At 41.2% G+C, this 23,688-nt stretch overlaps 1 protein-coding gene across 2 annotated transcripts in view; it reads left to right on the top strand.

The window, feature by feature from the left end:
- The window catches only part of hwt (SH2 domain-containing adapter heavyweight), a 240,193-nt gene that overhangs the window by 178,903 nt on the left and 37,602 nt on the right, over positions 1-23,688 (top strand). For both annotated transcript variants that reach the window (XR_002542087.2, XM_022057303.2), the window contains exons 2-3: positions 8,670-8,783; positions 16,838-16,961. Coding sequence is in view for 1 of the 2 variants with exons in the window: in XM_022057303.2 (XP_021912995.2) it covers positions 8,670-8,783; positions 16,838-16,961 (238 nt within the window). In the remaining variant the exon portion in view is untranslated. The remainder of the gene's footprint in view (positions 1-8,669; positions 8,784-16,837; positions 16,962-23,688) is intronic.

The raw sequence follows: 23,688 nt of genomic DNA, 5'->3' as shown, positions 1-23,688 counted from the left end.
ATAATATTAAAATAGATCTTAAGTTAAAAGGATGCAGGAGTGTGGAATGGTTGAGTCTGAGACCAGTGGAAGAGGTCGCTGTTGGCTTACGCATTGGGTAGGACGCACACAGAATGTAACCTGGTCGTCCCTGCTGGAAATTTAACCCGGAACCTCCACATTGAAGTCACTAGTTTTTCTTCAAATAGGCCACGACTCTTTGTTATGAAGTACTTCACTTCACCATTATACGCATTAATATAATTAATTATCTTTGCATATTAAATAATATAATACGATGTAACCTTTTGGAAGCCGAATCTCGCGGTCACGAGACGAGGCAGATATATCAAGACCAAACTCCGGAAGGTGTGTCCTGCGTTCGATTCCCACCCGGGGCGTTTCCCGTACATCGGAAACTAAACGTTCTAGAAGAACGGGGCCCTCTGCCAGAATACCTTGATTTGAATGCGATATTGCAGAAACGGGGTTAGGAACCCTGAAAAATTATCCTTGGTTCGATTCTCAGTGTCTGTGTAGCTCAGATGATATGGACGACAGAAGATGTTGCCAGGACCAGAACTCTTTTTTTTTTTTTTTTTTTTTTCGAACTGTCCTGCGTTCGAGTCCTGACAACAAAGTTTCACGAAGCTCCAAATCTGGTAAGAAGGGTTCCAAGACAACATTTCTTGGTTTCGGAGAGGATATTACGGGATCTAAGGTCAGAAATCCGAAAGCTCTCCTGTGTTCGAATCTCGGTGAAGATTCCGAGTTGGGAATCATGTTTCGTATAACATTAAACGATACGTTTTTCAACTGAAGACAGATGCTGTGACCGAAATCACGACGTCGACTCAGAACGCCAAACTAAGTCAAAAGGATTCTGTAATAGATAGGGCACGATGTTGGCAAACGGGGGAGCAGCGTCGCGACGCCAAGTATCCCGACTCCGACACTAGACGCCTTAGTTACCGTCGAATAGCCTAGGAATGCGATCCACAAAGCACTGGAAAACCGACGCCCAGCGTACGAGTAGTTTGTCGCGATATTGACACAAATGAAGCCGGCAATGCCATCGGTCGCTACATTGGAAAACTGACGCCTAAACGCGCCAAATTCAACGTAAGTGGTTCGGGATGCCAATGGACATGACACCGGAAAAACGACGCCGAGCGCTGAGACGTGGATGAATTTTAAGATACATAACGTAACGGATACATAACGCAACCTCACCCAACGTAACCTAACGTAAGTTCATAACCTAACCTAACCTCACCTAAATTAACCTAACCTAACCCAACCTAACCTAACCTAACCTCACCTAAATTAACCTAACCCAACCTAACCTAACCTCACCTAAATTAACCTAACCTAACCTAACCCAACCTAACCTAACCTCACCTCACCTAAATTAACCTAACGTAACCTAACCTAACCTAACCCAACCCAACCCAACCCAACTTAACGTAAGCTAACCTAACCTAACCCAACCTAACCTAACCTAACCTCACCTAAATTAACCTAACCCAACCTAACCTAACCTCACCTAAATTAACCTAACCTAACCTAACCCAACCTAACCTAACCTCACCTCACCTAAATTAACCTAACGTAACCTAACCTAACCTAACCCAACCCAACCCAACCCAACTTAACGTAAGCTAACCTAACTAAAATTATTTCTGTCTGCGTGCAGTGCGGTGTTTGTAGTCTGTTTTCGCTTTGCACCTACAGATCTTCATCTGCAGTAAATTATCATCAAGGCTTGTGTAAATTAACAAAATGTGTGCGCTGCATTGGAGTGCAGCGTTCGACATTGATTTGACATGTTTACATTTTATTCGTCGGTACATAAACTCTGCTTCTGGAACATCGTTGTTAAATAAGGCAATGAATTATTAGTCCCTTTTAATTTCCGGCAAGGATTTGTTCTTTTTTTAGAATGTTTAATGACCCATTATCCTTATTGATGAGTGTTTAAAGTTCTTTTCGGGAAACTTTCGCCCCCTCCCCCTCGTAGTCAGCTTTACTCCTCCCCTCAGTATGACTCATTTTAAATCCATAATCTCCCGCCTTTACTTGTATTTTCCGTGTGAATGTGCGGGGTGTGAGGTATCCCTCGTTCTGCACTGGCACCGGCCCGATTTTAATTCTAGAGACATCAAATCTCAGCCAATCTTGAGACATTCCTCTTTGAGGTTATCGGAATTTTTATCAGTCCTCCCCAGGTGCATGAAAAACTTGTGACCGCCTTTCAGATCCCTGATTACTTGCTATTCTGTTTCATTTGATATTGTGTACTATTTCTGGTTTGAAGTTTGGTCTTCAGAACGGGCACGTATCAGAAAGGCGTGAATCTTCCAAAGGTCGACACAGGAAAATATCTGAGCCCTGAGATTCGAACCAATGAACCCAAAGGGCTGTTGTTACTTAACACCCACGCAGTACCTGAGTCCATCTTGTTTTGTAGCCCAAAATCGTTCACTGACTGAGCACTTCATGACCACAGGGTCTTAATCATCTGATAGTTGCTTACCTCGTCGAGGAATTGTCTGCTTTTATGGAACCCGAAGGTTCATTACGGTGTTCGTAACAGCCAGCTACGTACGGATCGCTATCCTGTTTCAGATGAACGTAGTCCATGCCTTTCCAAAAGCTCTGTTGGTTTTAGAATTTGATTATGAAAACCCCCCCCCCCTCATGGCACAAAATATCCGTCGCCTCTCCCCGGAAACCCGATACATCCATCTATCACTTGATTCATCATTAAAATAGGAAGTGAAGTCCCCACACATGCACAAACAGGAGACTATAATTCATAATATAGAGGTCAAGCACGCTTTCTCAATTTTTCAATGTATATCTGTTCGTTGTCGTGACCTCTCTTCACACATCACTTTATCAGCATTCTCCTTCCCTTCCACTGCTGTCAGACAGACGAATTGCCCTGAAGGGGCGATGATTGGACCATTTTTCAAGCGTGTGAAAACGCAACTCCGCGAAATATTGCAGAGAGGAGAGAGACAGACGGACAGACACACGAGCGGATCTTATTTTCTGTTTTGATGAAATCGTCTCTCATGCCGGTGGGAATATCGGGGGGGGGGGGAGGGGGGACTTCAGTTAACTGGAAGACGATCTGCAGACTTGGTTAATAATAACCTCCCACGTGACGGCCATTTACAGAAACAGTGTTCGTTTACGCACTCTCAAAAGCTGTTTCTTAGTGTCGTGGAGAAGCTTGTAGTGGTCTACCTGCACGTGCGGTTTTTATAATTCGTATTCCTAATATGATCCAGTGTTATTAGTGGGATTAAATCAGAGACAATTAGATGGGCCAGTCACTTAGCACGCATTAAGGAAGTAAATGTTTGTACAGTTGGAAAACTCGATAAGAAATACGTGGGTATTGACTGGACTTATCTCTATCAGGAGAATTTCTTGGCTGGACGATGAACACGAACCCACCTTTACGTCAGTTTCGATGGACTGAATCGAGATTTTCTTCGCACGGCTTAAGTCTTCTGCCAGAGTATCAGATATTTATGTTTTATTAAGGGAACACGTTACTAATGCAGTGAAGGCGCGAAGTGTTGTCCAGGGTACGAAGATTGTCAGGTTCCTGGCTCGCAGTCCGAGGACCGCTGGGGGCGTCGGGAGGCCTCTGATGTCTCATGGCTGTCCGGCCAAACTGGTGTCTCGGCGTATTCGGGTCGCACGCCGTGCTGTTTGGACGATTTGAGTTGCAGTCCGTTCCATGTAGGCATTGGGTACAGTCCTACCTGAAAATTGCTCTGTGTTTTGCGTTTCTTGAAGGTCGCAAGTTTAAGAAACCGGACACTCAGCGAATGTCTGTGTCGAAATATTTCCCGATCCCTTCTGGATGACATGAAATTTTTCGGGTTTATTTTGTTTGTATTTTCATTTCTTTATTTCTCGTGATTTATCTGTTTTACAAGTTTTTGTTCTCTGTTTAGTTATTCGTCCATCCTTCTTCCTTCATCACTTGTTTCTCTCCCGTCTCCTTCGTTTAACCCTTTGAAGCCGTAGGTCGTCTGAATTATGTTTAAGAATCCAGTCCGTACCGCGAAGAAAACACTACACCTCACCATTACGAAACCAGCTGATTTTCGTAATGGTGAGGTGTAGTGTTTTCTTCGCGGTACGGTCTGGATTCGTAAATATTATGAAGACGAGCTTCGGCTTCAAAGGGTTAACCAGCTGATTTTCGTAATGGTGAGGTGTAGTGTTTTCTTCGCGGTACGGACTGAATTCATAAATAATATTCAGACGATCTTCGGCTTCAAAGGGTTAAGAACGGAATTCATTTCTGTGGCCGGAATAAACATCACAATTTGCCAACACACAGAGAGGTCCTTGAAGCCCTGCTTTCCGGGTCTGAAAGGGATAATCGGGGATGGGCAAAAAGAGAATTGATGGCAGCCTTTAAATAAGCTGACTGCTCGCTGCTTCTGTCGTTAAGAAATTCTTCTGTTGCTAAAAGTGGGTAAACAGGGGCTCGGTTGTCATTTACAGATTGCGCGGTCGTTTCTGTTTCTTTGGTGTACAGTCCATGCCCGCCCTCGAATTCTTCACTCGCTCTTGTACCGCCTTACGATGAATGGGGCTCCCGACTTTCCGGTGACGTTGATGGTACTCGATCTAGAAGTTTCGTTTAGTCACATTTCGTGTCGTATTCTACTTTTTTTTTCCACACCCCCCCCCCCCCTCCCTTCTGAAGCTGTCACAGCGAAACCTTTAATATAAATCGAGATTAATCTGGCCAGAAGTTTTAATTTTCCATGAGTGCTCTGCTGTCTTCAGTAAGAAAATAGCAAATGCTGACAGCCATTGTCTTGGCGCCATCTTGCATTGACGTGAGTCTCTGTGCGTACTGAGTACTGCTCATTGTTCAGACGTATCTCGTGAAAGTAATTTTTGTGGCGGGTGTAATTTTGATCTGTCTGACAAACTCCGTGGGGCAGAATGCTTCTTCTTATTCTTCTTCTTCTTCAGAAGCTGATGCTGGCTTGCAGAAATTCGTCGTCTTTTGTGGAACCCGATGGCTCATTACAATCATTAAAGGTTAGCGGTTCGCAAGAGTGCGCTGCCCGCCGTGTGGATCAATTTCACGCCTGTCCATTTTAAAATAACCCTCCCTAATCCAGGTTGCCGTCTTGACTCATATCACAGATGTCTGAATTTGTTAAAACCCAACGAGAAATTGGAGACAATTTTAACAATTTGATATTAATAAATTCTGTTATTTTTATTTAAAAAGTTATTTAACGACGCCTTTCCAGTAGCTATGTTGGATTTGACTTTTTCACGACGGTGTGTCCGAAGATGGCTGTCTTCTGGGTTGTAGCGCCGTGTTCTCTGGTAGAAGTTTACCGACGTTTCGGAGAGGTCCTTGCTACATCCATCATCGCCCTTACGTTTTCGTTACCAAGTGTTCGAAGCATTTCACTTCCCGTTACGAGCCAACCCCGGGGGAATGCGCTTCGTTGTACAACTTCGTACGAGCGAAATTTCTTTTCGTGAATCCGCGTAAAGCGAGGTCTGACTCCAGTTCCCCTGTTCCCGCGTCTTTTCCTGACATATGACAGTAATTTCTTTCCTAGTTGCCGCTGCACTGTTAAAGGAGCGGACGGACGCAGTTGTGAGGGCGACCCGTGCAATATAAAAGAGAAGGAGCGGTTTACAAATGTCCAGCGAATGATTGGACCGGGCGCTCGCGCGTGTTGGTTTGTCGAGGGAGCGGAGGAGTAGGGAAACTGCCCGCTTATTGAAACTGGCCATCACTACATTTATATCTGTGACAGTTATTGAAAACTCTTGATTATCGATCACGATACTCGTAGATGCAATTTCAGTTCTATTTCAGTTTTCCCATTTGTTAGATTTACTGCTTCAATGTAGACGATGTGATGACCCGCGCACAGACATCGTGTCATGGACCAAGTTACATATCTTTTCATATTTACATCAGTGTTTATTCTATTTATATTTCGACATAAATGTCTTTTTTTGATTGGTGGTCTTATGGGTTTTGTTGCCGTGTGGTCATTTAGGAGTGTTTCGGAGCAACTTATCGCTTCTGTCTTCAGGGTGAAAATCACGATTGACATTTTAACTGCCGTGAGAACCCAAAGTCTCAGACAATGTCATTATCACCAGATAAAATGCTTGGATCTTTTATAAATATTTATGTTCACAAATTAAAGATTTGTAATTCATAATCATGAATCATTTTTGTATTCAGGTTAATTATGACGTGTTTTACACGTGTGTGGTTTTAAGTGGACGGTACTGATTAGCCCTCGTTGTTGAATTATGTATTTTATTTTTACCTGATCTTAAATTCGCTATCACCAGTGCCGACAGAGGCTGAACGTATGCGAATCGCCACATTTGGACGGATTCAAGTTGTTCATGGCCGCAACAACACTAACCCCTAGGCAATAAGCATTGTTACTACACGTTGCAAGCAATATTTCAGGTTCAAAGGCTTCCATCTGTACTGGATGGAAGAATGAGATAAGAGACATGTTTGGTGCTTAAATTTTGTCTCGTATTGCGTGTAGCATAAGCTAAGGTAGAGGAGATAAAGCTCCAGCCATTTATCGCTACCAAAGTTAAAATCTTGTTTTGGTCGTGTATTTAGAGGCGCTGTTTAAAAGGCCTTTAAGTTGAACAAGGGGGTGTTAATAGTCAGTGAATTTCGTTGTCAAAGTATAATTATGGTAATACACTTAGTAGCATTTAAGTAATTCCGTCCATTTACGAAAGGATTCGGGTGAAATTGTATGACTGTGGGTTATCAGATGTGCAGGAAAAATATTTACGAAAATTCGTGGGTCACTCGAAAAAAAAAAAAGTCCTGATGGAAGTCTACGTCATTGGTTTTATTTCCTTGACCTTGAGATTGCAGACAGTCGGGCTAATTAACTTTAACTTAACTTGTGCCTTGTAATTGTTTAATTTTAACCGTCTAATCACAATAAAATATTTTATTAAATATAAAAATATTAAAATATTATTACTACAATTAACATTTAATATTTCAAATATTTAAAATATATTAAAATGGTGCTCTTTCTATCGGAATGTTCGATTTACAATTAGAGCATCATCTTTTTTCACGACATGTTTCGGTTTTCAATGAACCATCTTTAGGTGTATAATCGATATAAATTCAAATGTAATATTCTAAATGCAATCCTTCGTCAGATGTCCATTAAATATCATTTATCCTCTTCTATATCAATTGTACTTTGTTATCACATTTAATATTTAATAAAATATTTTATTGTGATTAGACGGTTAAAATTAAACAATTGTAATCATCACAATATGACGCAACATTATCATCTCATTAACTTGTGCCGTTGACAGGAAGTCCTTGTTAATCTCGTGACAGATTTTAATAATCCAGAATCATTTCTTACATTATATCCAGCGATTAAGCATACTTACCCGCTTTCTAGCAGATTCATTAAGATGATAAATTAAAACCATCTTAATCTTAATCCGTTGTCGCCTGAACCTCACTGCAATCTTGGCCTAGTCTGAAGCCCACTTGGGTGGAGGCCATCTTGAGGCATCTGCTTTCGTGGGACTAAATAGCTTCGTAACCGACTTTCTAGTTCCATGAAAAGATTTTGTATTTCATCAGCCTACACATCTTCAACGAAAAGACATTTTCTGATTTTCTTATTTCACGTGTTAACACGCTATTCGTGTAAGATTCATTTTAATATTATCATTTCATTGGTTCGTAAGTCTACCAAGTGATTTTGTTCCTGGCGATTTAAAAGCAAATGTTTAATGCGGTCTGCTTTATACCGTGCTACATGTAATTCCCATCTCGTCTGCATTCAGTCCATACAGTGTGGATATATGGCACGGCATTGTCTTCCCGCTATGCGCGATCACTGCGTCGGTTGCCGGGTTTCCGAGTTACAGCGGCACAACCGCAAAATATCCACTCCGCGTTTCTTGCCTTGTAATTGTTATGGGAACATTACGTTGGACACTGTCCATTATCTGAGGTCGGGATACGCCGTTTCGGGAGTTTACTGATATTTTTTATTATATCGGTGACATTGGTTGAAGACGGAGGTAGAACTAGGTCCTGAAACGTCGTGTTTGTTTCATGTGCTTCAGATAGTTTCAAATGTCGAACGTAATTTTCCAGCCAATGTCACAAGCCTTAACAGAATTCAGATCACACCGTTTTCAGTTCTTATAGTAGGGAACATTTCCCACCAATAGAAACCGCTCTTAAGACCTTAGTTTTACTCAGAACTCCAGACGTGGTCGCGCTGAGGGCGAGTATGAAGGTAGTTTTGCGTGAAACATACTTCATTGCTTTCAGGGGGTGGGAGAGAGTGGTTCGTATTCCAGGAGACGGGAAGATAGGCTTTTCCGGAACTTGAACTGGCCTTATTATCATTTATATCTTTTCCCGCTTGTTTTCTGCTGTTTCGTATTTCTTATGTTTGTGAAGATATGAAGACTGGAGTGGAGAGGAAAGGTAGGTCGACCACGGATTCGATATTATCGAAAGCGATCCGTCGATATGTCCTCGATACTGAATAGCCGCCCTCTGTCGTTCTGTTTCAACTTTCGTGAAGTTCGTCGTAAGTTCCTGGCGATGCATTGAGATGTCTGTCTGTTTGTTGCAGGTGTCCCTGTGTGACGACTACAGTTTCCCAGTCGATTTCGTCAACAAAAGAAGGCCTCACAGTTTTGGGGCTGGTCTTGCCAACTGGACTACGCCCAATCCCAATGGGGAAAAGGTAACACAGAATATACCATCACTTCATCGACCTCAGATTTCTTGCAGAGACTCGTGTTTTTGCGTTCAGTCGAGTTGAATTTTGGCTGTTGGTTTAACTCTGTGGGCCAAAGCCCTTATTATGAAGCAAATAGTTTCTCAGCTGGTCATGTACCGTGCTCACAAAAGTCCGCCACTGAACATGAAGCAGTAACTCGCCTTCACGCTGTGTTTATTTAAGACACATTTTAATAATATCCACTCAGCTACGTCTAGGTCTCGTAACTGGTTTCCTGCATTTATGTTTCCTACCAAATTTTGCTTCGCAATTTTTGTCTCCCCTCTGACCATTTGATGTCCCGTTCCTTGACTTGGTCATTATAATATTTGGCGTAGAGTACAAATTTTTATTTTAATTAGTGTTCTGTCTGACGACAGGTCCATATGAACAGGATCCTTCCATCCTTTTCTCGGACTGGGACCTGTTCATATACGTTCTTGGCAGATGATCCAGAAGTGGTTTGCCATTGCCTTCTTCTGTGTGTGAATGGAGTGCCACGGAGAAACCGGGGAAGCCCCCGGAGGAAAACTCCGTGTTGCCTAGACCACGGCCTTGCCCAACACAAGTTATCAATTCGGGCACCGCCGGGAATCGAACCCGAGACCCCAGGATTACAAGGCCAGCGTTCTAACCGCTGGACCACCTCATCTTATTATTATTTAGTGTTCTGTCTGACGACAGGTCCATATGAACAGGATCCTTCCATCCTTTTCTCTTCTCGGACTGGGACCTGTTCATATACGTTCTTGGCAGATGATCCAGAAGTGGTTTGCCACTGCCTTCTTCTGTGTGTGAATGGAGTAATTGTTGGGATGCCACGGAGGAAAACGCCGTGTTGCCTAGACCACGGCCTTGCCCAACACAAGTTATAAATTCGGGCACCGCCGGGAATCGAACCCGAGACCCCCAGGATTACAAGGCCAAGGTCATTATGAAGCCATTAATTCTGCATTTTATCTTCTTGTCGTGTTATTTAGTTTATCTGTTAAGGTCCAGATGTTCTTAGAATCCTATTAATCCTGTCTTATCATTAAAATCCGGTTCTGTGTTTTATTTTCAAGTGTAGAACAACTTCAACTCATTTCGTGACCCAACTCCAATCCGGGGCTACTTCTCGCTCACTAGACAGTCCTGCAATCTGTTCCAAGAGGAAAAAGATTTATAGCAAAGTCGTTCTGTCGATTATTTTAGAACGATTCGTTCTTCTTATTCTTCCCCCTTTTGTTACGTGGCAAAGGGAGACACCCTTCTTCGGAAGTGACGACAGAACAAAGCGAAAAAGCAGTAATTAAACGTCTTTTGGTGGGGATAAAAGGGAACCGGTTCAGGGGTAAGACGTGATAAAGGTCGATTGGAATTATAAGAGGCGTAACTGAAGTACCTTTGTGCTTTTAATAAGTCTTTGACTGCAGTTTGTATGATGAATGTTCACGAGATTGAGCTAGTGGAAGAGATTGGTTGATTCTTTGTTTATATAGAATTATTTATACGTTTATTGGCTACGCTTAATATACAGTGAAGTAAATTTAAAATGACGGTGGAACTAAAATCTCTACAAAGAAATAATTTCGTTACACTCCCATGTACATTGGTTTCCACTGGGATCTTAGAAATATAAAAGTTTTGATGATACACGCCCGCGTAAAAGACCAAGGAGAATCTCAAGGAACCACTCGAAATGTTTGGATTCTGTGGTGTGGTTGAGATAATATTAAATTGGAGCTTGAATACGCAGTGTGGAATGCGTGTACTGGATTCAGCTGGCTCAGAGTTAGGTTCCAGTGGTTGAGTTTGTAAATGTGATGACGCCTTCGGTTACGTATTAGTCGAGCAATTTATGAATCACTTTAGGGTCAAAGTACCTTGCTTTTGTACTATCTCGCTTACAAGCTTCGCCCTTCTTGGGGTCAGGTATTATCATTTGGGCTTTCTTTTGAAACGTTTTTAACCACGTTGTGCTCCAAGATGACGAACTTAATAATTCCGGGTAAGTGCTTCGATTTTGCTATTCGAAAAATAGTACAGATGTTGATTATTGTACTTGGTTTATATCAGGATTTTAATTTTTTTGAATTTGTTTGTACTAAATGAACACTTTGGACGAAGATTTTTACACAAATGTTTGACGGGAAGGCGCTTTAGAAACGCCAGTAATCAGTTAACAGAGAATGCGTTTTGAAATTACATCTCCTCCAAATGCTACAGACCTTCTTTACAGTTTGAAACTCAGCGTGTGTATAAATCGAAGCTCATTTCGTATCAAATACGTCCGATATGAGTTTCCTGCGTCATTAGGCACATTTTGACTATCATTTTAGTGTTTGAAAATGCAGTTGCACGCCGAGAGGAGTCGTAATTTGGAATATACAGTTTATAAGAGGAAATTAGCGTATGTTATGCAAGAATGGTTCCGAAGGATTGCTAGTTATTTCCTAAATCTTATTATATTCCTGCACTAATTATAGATAATTTTAAAGAACACTGACGAGGTTATTTGTGGTGGCGTAGCGCAAATTGCATGGGGCTGAACGCCACTCTGTGACTCTAGTGGAGGTCAGGTTCCACGCATTCTTAGAGTCATGCACACTGGAATGTACTGTTGGGTAAAATGATCAGAGCGAAGAAGATAATTTAATACATTACACTGTTTAGCGTCAATTTAGAAATATTCCCTTGAACCAGAACCAAAAATGTTTCATTTCCGTGTAATGGTTTTGTAAGCAACCGAATATTAAATTATTACTGGCGTTAAATGAGCCTTTCGAATATAAATTAATGAGATTCTCTCCCCTCCCAGTTGCCTAGGTTAGGGGACTTGCAGTGGTCACTCATAGAATGAGCCGTGAGTCGCAACGAATCCATATTGTGGAATTTATTCCTTCTACAAAAACTCTGTTTCAGCTGATATAACATCCCTTACACTTAACATTGCCCTATCTCCAGTACCAGTTGCCATAGGAGTTTCAATAAAACGGCACAGAGCAGATGAAACAAGATATATATATATTCCTTTTTATTGAAGCCATGAGGGATTTCTTAAGTTGCTTTGATTTGACTTTTTACAAGCTGATTTCATGTTAATTGAATTTCTAGGCTAAGTTGAATGAAACTGCGGAGGATAAGGGAATGTGGAGAAGGCGGGGGGGGGGGGGGAAAGGGACTACAAGACTGGTCTCATAATTGGAAGGGAAGATATACAGAAACTGTATGGAAGATAATTCTTGTGAGGAAAAAGGTTTTATGTAAGAAAGTAAATATGTGCAATTCATTACAGCGTGTAACTGGAGACTTACTGAAAATTGTCTGGTGCTGAAGACGATGAAAGGAACAAATCACGAAGGAGAAGCTCAGTTCTCTGATATGCGTCTCCTGTCACGATTTCTTTCGTCTCGTTAATTCAGAGTTCTTTCTAATGATGCTTCGTTTTCTATGGCGACGTCTGTGAGGAATACCCAGACTCAGGAGTAGACGGTACGGAAGATTGCCTTCATCTGCTTCTCGGTAAACGAAATTAAGAAATTGAATCTTGTCATTCTGTCGCAGTGAGATGGTTTACGTATGTAAAAGGGTATTACCATTTAATTTGCAATACGATGCATGAAGCTAATGTATATGAGATAAATGGTGTCCGTCCGTCCGTCCGTCGCTGTCTACGTTTTATTTTTGATGTTGATGAACAGATTCAGATTAAATTTTGTATACACGATCTAATCTAGGAGTTGTTGGTCACGTTTAGGTTCGTACTGATCCCAATTTTACGTTAAGCTATAATCAAACTCCGTAGATTTTCTTTTTTTAAAAAAGGATTATGGCACAAAATTATAAATGTAGACTTTATTAAAATATAAACTTTTTTAGATAACTTAGTGAATGGCCGATTTCGAATACACTGTGCTGAAAACTGGTACACATTTACATTTTCATTCGTTTGTAAATTAAAAATTACTAAAAAGAATTTGCGATGTAGGAACAGAGGGAATGTGCAGGAGAGTTGGGACCAGAAAGAAATGAATATAGAAACACGGAGAGAGAAGGGCGAATCATAATTTGCATATTTACGTCAGACACGGAATTAAACATTCTCAATTTTAATTCCTACTTTAGAATCCATAAACATCGTTGTAAGACAGCGAAGCTATTTGAAGAATTTCGCTTCGGAATACTTTTTAAGTGACATGGACTTCGAAGCCAGGTTCGTACTCTTCGATCGTGCCTTAGACAAGTTTATATTCTTTATATACTTTTGCCTACCAGGATCTTTGTTCGGGTGTGAGTCTCTGCTGTGCCGTATCCTCGATCTGAACCAATCAACTTTGACCCCCCGAACATCCCGCCTCGTCATGTTCCTCTGCCCATATCCAGCAGACACTTTATTTCAACGTCGTGCTGAAACGCGGTGTATCAGGATTTACGATTCTGCGGGTTAGCCGATATTCAGGAGAAAATGTGGCGGCCTGTAGCAAAAGGCGTAAGCAATGTGATTGGCTGATCTCTGCAACGTAGATCATCGCTGTTATTTGCTCACTGAATTGGTTTATCGGGGTTCGTGAATCATACGGAGTCAGAATCGACAGTGAAGTCGTAAATGAGCCTAACTCGTGGTCTAATGTGTCATTTAAGTCAGTTTAAAAATGTATCTGGGACATTAGTAACAAATGGAAACGAAGTCGTAATCATATTTGGAGAAAAAACAAATGCCGGAAACGGCCTGTGCTGTTATTGAGTTCTCAAACTCTTATCATCCTGTCTGCTTTTCCGAATTTAATCAAAATCATCTTCGTTGAAGGGCCTGGACTCTTCATCATGTCGAAGTACAGACAGACAGGCGATATTGATGTCGTGCGTTAATTTGAAACACTTTGCGCAAATAATGCTCGACGGGATAGCGGTCAGTGGGCATGATGTTCACGCCGAATTTCCTCAACATCAGGCAGTTCAACAGTTTCTTCTTGGAGGTCAACGAGCACGCTCTTGCGGTTACAAAGCGAGTCGCTCATTTGTTGTGAATTATGAAGTAAGTAAGATAACTCAGATTTGAGGTTCTCGTCCACATAAAACCCGGAACAATGCGACTCACCAACATGGCCGACTGTTTGACGCCTTTCTCCATGGAGCCGACAGTCGCTCAGCGACTCAAGAAATTCCCACGCATTTTACGGAACCCGGAGGTTCATTACCGCGTCCACAAGAGCCCGCCACTTGTCACTATCCTCAGCCACATGGTTCCAGTCCATACCAAACCATCCTATTTATCTAAGATCCATTTTAATATTATCCTTCCACCTACGTCTCTTTCCTTCTGGTTTTTTCCACCAAAACCCTGTATGCATTTATCTTCTCTCCCACACGGTCTACATGCCCTGCCCATCTCATACTCCTTGACTTGATCAGTCTAATTTTATTTGGTGGTGAGTAAAAATTACGAAGTTCTTCATTATGTAACTTTCTCCAGTCTCCTAGTAATTCATCCCTCTTGGGGCCAAATATTCTTTTTCCTAAGCAGCCTGTTCGGAAATGCCCTCGGTCTACGTTCCTTCCTTTGTGTCAGATACCAAGTTTCACACCCATACAAAACTACAGGAAAAATTATAGTTTTGTATATTTTAATCTCTGCGTTTTTAGATTGCAGACGAAATTTCTGAACTGAATGTTAGCAAGAATTACTCAAATTTAATCTGATGTCGATTTTCTCATGAATAAAATTTTGATTCGTTACTGCTTTAAAGAATTCCAATGGAAGTTTCCGGAATTTCGCAACCGGATTTCTGAAACGCACGAAACATTAATTTTAAATGGTTGACTGGAAAGGGATCTTATTTGAATTCCAGGCTCTTCTAATTCCTTGTACTTTTTAGATCGGACCCTTTTGGACCTCAGAAATTCTTCTTCATGAAACTTCCAGCTTCCGTTCAGTCATGCAGACTTGAAATTCGATGAAACTTATTCTGTGGTTTTGTCTAGTTAATTTTTACGTTCTCTTTGACCTCGTGTGAAAAGAGAAAGCTGCTTTCTCTCAAAAGGGAGAAAATGAGAGCGAGACAGACACCGGCAAAAATAGCATGGAATTGTAGGGATATTTTACATTTTCATATTGCTTCCAGACAGTCGAGTTAAGTATTAAATATCACATGAAAAATGTTGTTATTGAAAATTCCTTCAGGGTTTCTACATTTGTGTTCCAGGAGAACTGAAATAGGGTTTTGGACGCGCCCAGCCATATTTTCCTGTGCTTCTAAATGATAGGCCACAGACCTATTTTTGGCTCGAGTGTTATATTAACGGTTTAAAATGGTACCTATATGCCACGTGCTTTAACATTCAGTAAACTGTACTTCGCTCACGTAATGTATTTATTTATGGATTTCGTGTGACTCTCATATTAAACGTTGATAATTTCCGCAAACAGCTTTTAATCAGTTTATATTTGTCATAAATACGCGTTTTTCTATTTTCTGAGGCGAGAATTGAATGTTTAAATATTATTTAGATGAGCGTCGTGCTTTCGAGAGGTTAACGATGTCTGCTAACATATCTTCCTTCTCGTGGACTTTGACTCAAAATGGATTTTGATTACTATTTTTTATCTTCCTGTGTAAATGCTTTGCCTACTTCTCTGTTTGCATGAATTTAATCTCGCAAGTTATCAGCAAGTGTCTCCTTTCACGTGATAATTATGCTTCATTCCATCAAGACGTGTAAACCTTGCATTTCTATAACAGAACACGTAGTACTTCGAGCGAGATTTCAGTGCTGAAAGGATTGAAAGGAAAGTTGTCCTCTGTTTCCTGTGTTATTCATGTTCCTTCTGACACCCCCCCCCCCCCCCCCACGGCTGTCTTCAATTTTCCTCGGAATTCGTTAACAAAACGACATTCCTCTTCCTAATTGTCACTTCTTTCTGCAAAGTTAGATGTCATTAAATTAATATTAGGCTCCTCCTTCCTGTTTCCTTTCTCCATGTAGTCTTTTCTTTCAGTGTGAAAAGCCCTGGTATTCAGTTTCGTAAATTTGTTCCATGATCTTAACTATTTGTTCCGGTGTCAGCCCTCCAACGAATGTATGCGTGGTGCGTTCTTCAGGGAACTTGTAAAAACGAAAGCCATCCGAGTAAGTCACTGAAAATAAAATTTGTAGTCTAAATGTGCGCTCTTTAACTATTCTTCATCGAATAAAGAGTTTATGTATCGTCGAAACTTTTGTGTAGTATTCCGCGAGAAATCTGTTCGTCATAGTGACGGAATAAACTCGCTTCAGCCCATGTACCAAGTTTGAATGGAACTTATAATCACTCCGTGTTGCTAAGGCACGTTTCGGGCTGTATTACCGACAGGATCACTTAATAGACGAAGGTTTTTTTTATAGTTTTATTTGGCAAAATTTCGTTCTATTTCATTTGACCCGGCGTTTGAAAAGTCCATTAATTCTTTACGCGAAAATAAGTGTAATGGACTTTAGGTTCCCTGCAGATTCTTCTGCTTATAGTGTCGTCACAGACGTTTCGGGGGAAATTTATGTTTCCTTCTTCAGAGTCGAATTGATAATGAACTGTGTCGTAAAATTTATGCAGGAATGTTAGCTGAAGTTTACTTTGTTTGCTGTTGATTTTTTTTTAAAATGAACTGTACTGAAGTAATTTGTTTCATTTCCTTCAACACAAATCATTGCCTAAAGTTTAACTTCTGAACTGACAGATGAAAGTTACTACAGCGCAGGTAAACAAAAACATTAGCAATTGTTACTCGTAATTAAATCCACGCTCTAAAAATAAAGGGATGTGACGTCACTCATCTTTTATTTGTTGCCGTTTAAATAACATCGCTTTATGCATTACACGGGTTATGGTCTCCTAGCAGCCACCGTTCAGACAGGACGGAAGGAAAGGGGGAGACAGAAATAGCGTGTTTCATAATCCAGACCAGGTACGAGTTGTGGTTGATACAGAGTAAAGCTGATGGTTGCCAATTGCACTATTCTGCCACTGAGACTCCGTGACACGTGTACTTGTTGTTCCGTAGGTAGAGATAGTAGAGGCCTACTGTGACCCGCGGGACTCGAAGGCGTACCTGGAACCAGGAGACGAGGCGAGTGGGAAGCTGTACACGAGCCCTGACAAGGATTACTCTCAGCCATACAGAACTGGTGAGTCACAAAGCCGTAAACACTAAGTGAAATCCGTCACGACTCGGTTGCACAACCCTCGTTTGTGACGTCTGTATCTGATGGTCTGACTTTGTAGTCACTTCCCTGTTCATTCATTACACGCCTTTGCGATGGGCGTATTCTTTTGTCCATTTCTCGAATAAAATCCGACGCCACTTCAAAGTGGTCTTTGTGTGGAATGTGAACACTTGTCCTTTTTAACTTAGCACACTGTGTTTGTGTTAAATGATAGGCCTTCTACGGTTTATGTGTTTTTATAAGAGTAAGTTTGCGATTAACAATCGACTATCTGTCCTCATTTTATCGATATAAATGCACTTCTTCGTCAGTTGTCCTGCAATCCTCTTAAGCTTATAAAACAAAGTCATTGGCCCCTTTCGGGGGGGGGGGGGGGGGCACATTACAAGTTACCGACGTGCACAAAATAACACGGCACGGAGACACATGAATGACCCGAACGGGATTCGAACCCATAGTCACAGAATTTGAACGATTGAAGATCGTACCTAGTTCGACGTTGTCGCATTATGAATATTTAAAGTTCATTTATTTATTGTAGGTATAATTAACTTAAGCTTGTGCGAATCATCAAATTCGAATGTTGAACGTTTCATCAAACATTGCGGTTGCCATCTTCAGGGTGAACATTTCGGTTTGAGATCCATTATATCTCACTCTCAGCCCACTTACTGCTCTGAAAAGGCCTTCGAAGACGCCCGACCAAAATATTGGCAGTGAAGATGGCAACCGCAATGTTTGTCGAAACCATGGATAACTTTCAACGTTCGACGCGGCGGCTCACGGCAGAGAGAGAGAGCCAGAGTTTTACATCGAACTCCAGGCGCAAATTCTCGTGTTCTAATGTTGTGGTTCTGAGTTAGCTTATTCGCAAATGCGTTCCTGTGTCCTCTTGTAAGTCAGCTTTTTCATGGCGGAAATAATTACAATAAGCAGAGTCAGAAATTATTGGAGACGTCTTAGGTTCTCACGGCGACGAGTATGACGACTGCTGGGATGCTACGCCTTGTTACGCGGAAGGGCGATCTCCCTGATGATGGAGGCAGAAAGTGCCTCAGAAACGCCAGTCCTTTTCTCTACAAGACGCATTATCCTTGTAGAGACATTCATCTACAGAAAGTATTTTGTGGTGCATTTCGTCAAACTCTCACCATATGGAGACTGAAAATCGCTTTTAAAAATATCGATAATATTTTATTTGTAGCTCATGCAAGTGTCGATTATATCGGGGCGACACGATCGATAATTCCAATCCCTGAACAGTGTTTAACACGCGCCAGTTCCAAGTTCATGGAAATCCGCTCAGAGGTTGGGGATGTGAGCCACGCCTTCATTTCATTCGTAGAATCCGTAAGATTTATAATGGATCCATAACTTGAATCCACACACACAGAATCCGCGCTACTCTTCTGTCTGCACATACAGGCAACCGGACAGGCAGAAACAAACATTTGTTTTCATTCGCTGCGTTTCCTTGTTTAGTTTTTACGTGTCATCCATTTTGTGTTCATTGATTTCTGTTCTTTTATTGCTCTCATTTGTTAGTTCTGTCTTTGTTTTTCTTTTCTCTCGTCTTCCTTTGTTTGCTCTGTTCCTCAGACAGCTCCTTCATCCTCGATTCTATCGATTTATCCATCATTCCCTGCAGTGCTACGCTTTCTGGCCATCTTTTACGTGCTCTCTGTTCTACTAAACGGAATGTACACGATCTGAGTTAATTCTCTGCTTTGACGTCGCTTTCGAGATGAATTTTACAACACAGTAATTCATTCGTTGATTCTAAATTCTTCCGTCGTCCGCCCTGAGACGTAGCTATTCAAAATCGAAAGAATTTAATATTCATGTAACATCTCACCGATTTTCTTATGATGTTCCGGCCTAGGGTCCCCCCCCCTCCCCCAACACACATGTATTTCTTCCTGGACTCAGAATTATATTTAATCTGTGTTTTTGATTAATCTTTATATTTTTATATTAACTATAATTCATAAAATCTTATGTCTGTAAAAATAAAATATGACGAAACTTGGAGAAAAGTATTAACACACAGGGCTCTACTTTGCTGCGCGATTTAGCGCGCCGTGAAACACCAAAGTGTGACGTCTCGTCTACGAGTTCAGAAGCTCACAGTTATTATACCGACCGTAAAATGAACGGTCGTGTTCAAGGCCACGACTAAGAGCTTTTTTTCTCGGCTCACAGTTAAGCTCTGAAGACTTTAATTAGCGACGTTGAACTACGAAATGTAATTAAACTTTGAGTAGAATATTTTCTTTAAATGCATTAAGAATAAATCTGTAACTTTGAGGGGTATATTAAATGAAAATCCCTTTCGAGGCTCAATTCTGCCAAGTAATGTTCTCTAGACTAATCAGGATGTCTTCAAACGGAGCTGTCGTCTGTTTCGCTACGCACTGAGGTTCATTTGAACCTCAGTCAGACCAGGGTCTGAAAGGGATACGGGAGCGTGGTGATGTGATCCCAGTGCGTTGTATAAAAGCAGGCGGGGAGCTCTCCCCACTCGTTTTTCGCGTCTATGAAATAAAAGAGCATTGCATTCAAAACCTGAAGTTTAACTTCAAAGAAATCTTCTACATAAAACAGAATGGGAACAAGCTCCCCCTTAATTCATTACCTCAATAAAAACAAAAGTCTTTGGTGTTACACAGATATTCCAGCGTGATGAGTACTTTTTGTGTTTCTGCGTTTGTTTGTTTTAATTCCACTTCTGTTGTAAAAAAAATAAAAGTTAGTATGCGTATAAATTGCTGGTGGAGAAATTATATAAACGTGGGAGGGTAGATTTAAATGCAGTAAATGTACTTCGTAAGCGGTCTTTTGGACCTAACACACGCCATTAATTCGGATATTAATTTGAAGCAAAGATCGGAAATGAATTTTCCTCGTTTTCATTTAAAATTCTCTGTGTCGAAAAATATTTCTTATAAAAGGGCAAGTTTGTAACATTCGCGGGATATTGTTAAAATAATCAGTCAAGACGTGTGGGATGGAGTAGATAGGGATAATATTAAAATTATATTAAATGCATTGGGAGACTGTGAAATCGATTTATCTGGCTTTGAATAGGGACCACGGTAATTAAATTTTGGGTTATCTACAAGTTCTTTAAGCATATATTTTGTACGGATTTTAAGAAATTTTATACAGTCGTCTGTTAAGTATATTCGCTGTTTATATTAAGACGATATGAACATAAAAATAAAAATTCTGTAAAAACATTTTGTGTGAACTCATACCAAATTTAGTCGAAGACGTAACATGCCGGGGTAAGTTTCAAAATATGATTTTGTCCACTTCTTCGTAGTGATGTTGATATTTTTGTGTTTTGTGTGCGAAGAGAGTCCAGGTGAACCTTTAAGAGCCATCGTACTTTGATTAAGGTATAATGTGTTCATAATTTTGAATTTCTTTTATTCATCTGAAAAGAAGCAGCTGAATTTGAATTGATTTGTCTTTTATGAAGTTAAAATAAAATTTCGGCTGGTGCCTCTTAGACTTCTCATAATGTATTTCTCTTTCCTTTGGAAACAAAATAAATGCGGAAAAATGTCTTTTGCGTTAAGTTTCACGTGAGCTTAAGACATTGCTAATTGTAGCGCAAGGCTCTTGAATGAAGAAGGATTTAGTAAACTCGAAAACATGGGAGGGGTTGAGGGGAGGATAGACAATGTTTCATAAAGCGTCATGCGAAAACTAACTTTCGCTCTACATTTCTGCGTTGCTGTAAGGATGCTTTTGTGAAGAGGGTAAAAACGTGTACTTGTGTACAGCGTAACAGGCGTGTGTAGATCACGGTAATGTGGGTGGAAGGAAGGGGGAACAAATGATAATTTACGGAGATAATTAGTTAAGTAGCATGTCTCGATCTCATAAATGCCCCGAAATTTCAGGGCTCCCCCTGACGTAACCAATGCATCAACTACATCGGGTAAGAATTTCGGGGACTGTCATTTGTTCGGGGACTTGTCGCTAAGTTTTATATTAAAATCAAAAATTTCTCTTCGTAAATCCGTCGAGCCACGACTTACGAAGTCGTCCCTGCGTCCTGTGGCCGATTTACCGCGAGGACAGCCCCCGGGACCCATTGGGTAGGGGGCTCGGTGGGCCCCAGAGCCTGTAGTGAGAAAGTGGAGATAAATCCCTGCCTGCACCTGGAAACGAATCCCGATTGTCAGGTCAGTAGGTTTTTGCTAAATCGTGCAAAGAACACGCATTGTAAATATTGAAATGAAAATGCAAAAAACTCCAGTAAGGTATTACGATGTCGGGCTCATCTTGTAACATTCGTCATTCATTTGTGTCCAGGTGTGGCGATGGAAACGAATGATGCAGACAGTCGCTTTTTATTATTGCCCTCTGCGTCAGAGAGGACGCCAGGCGTCGCCGCTTCTGACACACGACGCCCTTGGCAGTCGACGCTTGTTGGGGCGGATTGAGAAGTTGAAACGGATAGTTCTGTGTCATGCTATCTTATGGGCCGCCTGTAATTACACTGAACCCTTACGCGCTGTGCAGATCGGCGCACAACGCCGTACTGAACAAACAAGTCACTCGACAATGTTCCTCTGCGTCTTGACGCCCTCTAAAACTAGTCTGTAGATACCGACGTTTCGGAGAAACAAATTCTCACAATTTTCAGCCCTGTAGGAGACATATGAGATGCTTAAAACCTCGATCAGTGCAGACGGTGGCTTGGGGTGTTCGTTTTATATTTCGAATTCCTTTTGGTGGAAATATTTTGTCAGTTGCGTTTCAAATTATCCATTTTACGTGTTAATCATTATAATTATGGCAAGAGTTCTGGAATTTGAGGTTATATCTTACGTATTTGATGTATGGTGAATGTTTAATAGTTGGAATTGTACACAGAAATAGATAAGGGAGTTTTCTTATCAGTGTATGATTCTTGATAGCGTCACCATATGTCTTATTTAGTGTTCTGTCTGACGACAGGTCCATATGAACAGGATCCTTCCATCCTTTTCTCGGACTAGGACCTGTTCATATACGTTCTTGGCAGATGATCCAGAAGTGGTTTGCCATTGCCTTCTTCTGTGTGTGAATGGAGTAATTGTTGGGATGCCACGGAGGAAAACTCCGTGTTGCCTAGACCACGGCCTTGCCCAACACAAGGCCATACGGACTGAAGAGTCTGTAGAAAATTCGGCGTCTTGAGTTTGTCTTCTTGTTAAATAAGTACGCCATGTGCCTGACAGATGGGCCCAGTCGGGTTGTTCACGTGAAAAATGAGGAGAGAGGAGACTCTGAGAAATTTACTTACCGTGACGCTGTTGTCCGTAGTTCTGCGGATGTCGTGTTTCTTCTGTTTTGCTTTCGGCGAGACAGCTCGCGGTGGAGAAAAGAAAAGAAAAGAAAAGAAAAGAAAAGAAAAGAAAGAGACCTTTTCTTGTCGTAAAGGGCGTGATAATCGTTCACCTCACGGATGAATGGAGTAACTGAACGGGCAACCGATTTTCATTAAATCCAACATTAGAGAGTTTTTCGGAAAATCGTGGAACACTTTCAGTCTTAATTCTGATCGGGCAGTTTTGCATAAGAACGCACATATTTTTTGAGTTGATCTGCGAAAAGAAAACACCTTCATAAGTTCTTTTTTATTTGCTTAAACGGGAAAACTAAGTTGCATAAATGGAATTCAGCTGACAGGAACTTTTACTGATCAATTGGCTACTCCGTGCTCGTGGCACGACGAGAGACGCTGGGACGGTGGACCGAGCCCGTCTCGTCTGTACATCGCCTGGAACAGCTTCTTGTGGTCTCTCTCTCTTTCGGTTTATACAGGATCTTCCCGACGGCCATGGAACGTTTTTATCATAATCGATCACATTTATCAACCGCGCAAGTTAACCGTTTAACGTTCAGTGGAAACTGTACGTTACTACCTGATGATGGACGCAGCAGGCGCCTCCGAAACGTCGGTGAACTTTTTCCAGACTATACAGCACGAGAACTACGAAGACAGTCATCATGTGTGTGTATTTTATGGGAATTGTCATTTTTCTGATGTTTGCTATTATTTTCACTGTAATCAAAACAAAAAAAGGAGGTAATAACGAAAGTATACGAATTGTGTGATCGAACTATCTCGTTAGTAACAATGAGAGTGTTAAAGTATTAAAATTACTCGTGGGCTACTAATTAATTGTCTTAGCTGCTGCTTCTCTGATATCTAAGACCTTTAAAGACTGTGTCTTGTCATTTGTTTCGGGGAGGAATCTCAGCATATTATAAATTTTCCGCTAATAAAGAATCCTTTTTATCGAGACAGTTCTAGGCTGTCGCCCCCCCCCCCCCAAAAAAAAAAAAGACCGCTGCCCTTCAATATCCCCTCCAGCTGAGCTCCTAAGCTGTTGCTGTTAATTTGGAAGTCGGAAGAGGAAACGAGCGTTGCCATGGTGTAGCCATGTTTATTTTAATGAGACGCTCTGCGAATTCTGGAGTTGTAATGAAGTGTTTTGGAGTCGTGATGAGATTAAGTCAGTTCCACGAGATGCATTGAAGGAGGGGTGACGTAGGAGTTGAAATGTTCTACTTTGCTTCATTAAATTATTCTTCTTCTCCCTTCCCCCTCATGCTTTAATTCTCTCCCTTCTTCCTGTTTCGTCCTTCCCGAAAGTTGAACCAAAGGATTCTCCTCTGATTTGTT

Source organism: Zootermopsis nevadensis, unplaced genomic scaffold, assembly GCF_977971745.1.
Source record: "Zootermopsis nevadensis isolate Lab colony 2312 unplaced genomic scaffold, Znev_1.0 Znev_ptg000016l, whole genome shotgun sequence".
Taxonomy (NCBI): Eukaryota; Metazoa; Arthropoda; class Insecta; order Blattodea; family Termopsidae; genus Zootermopsis; species Zootermopsis nevadensis.
The sequence above is the reverse complement of the archived record's forward strand: the minus strand, read 5'-3'. Positions and strand labels throughout refer to the sequence as shown.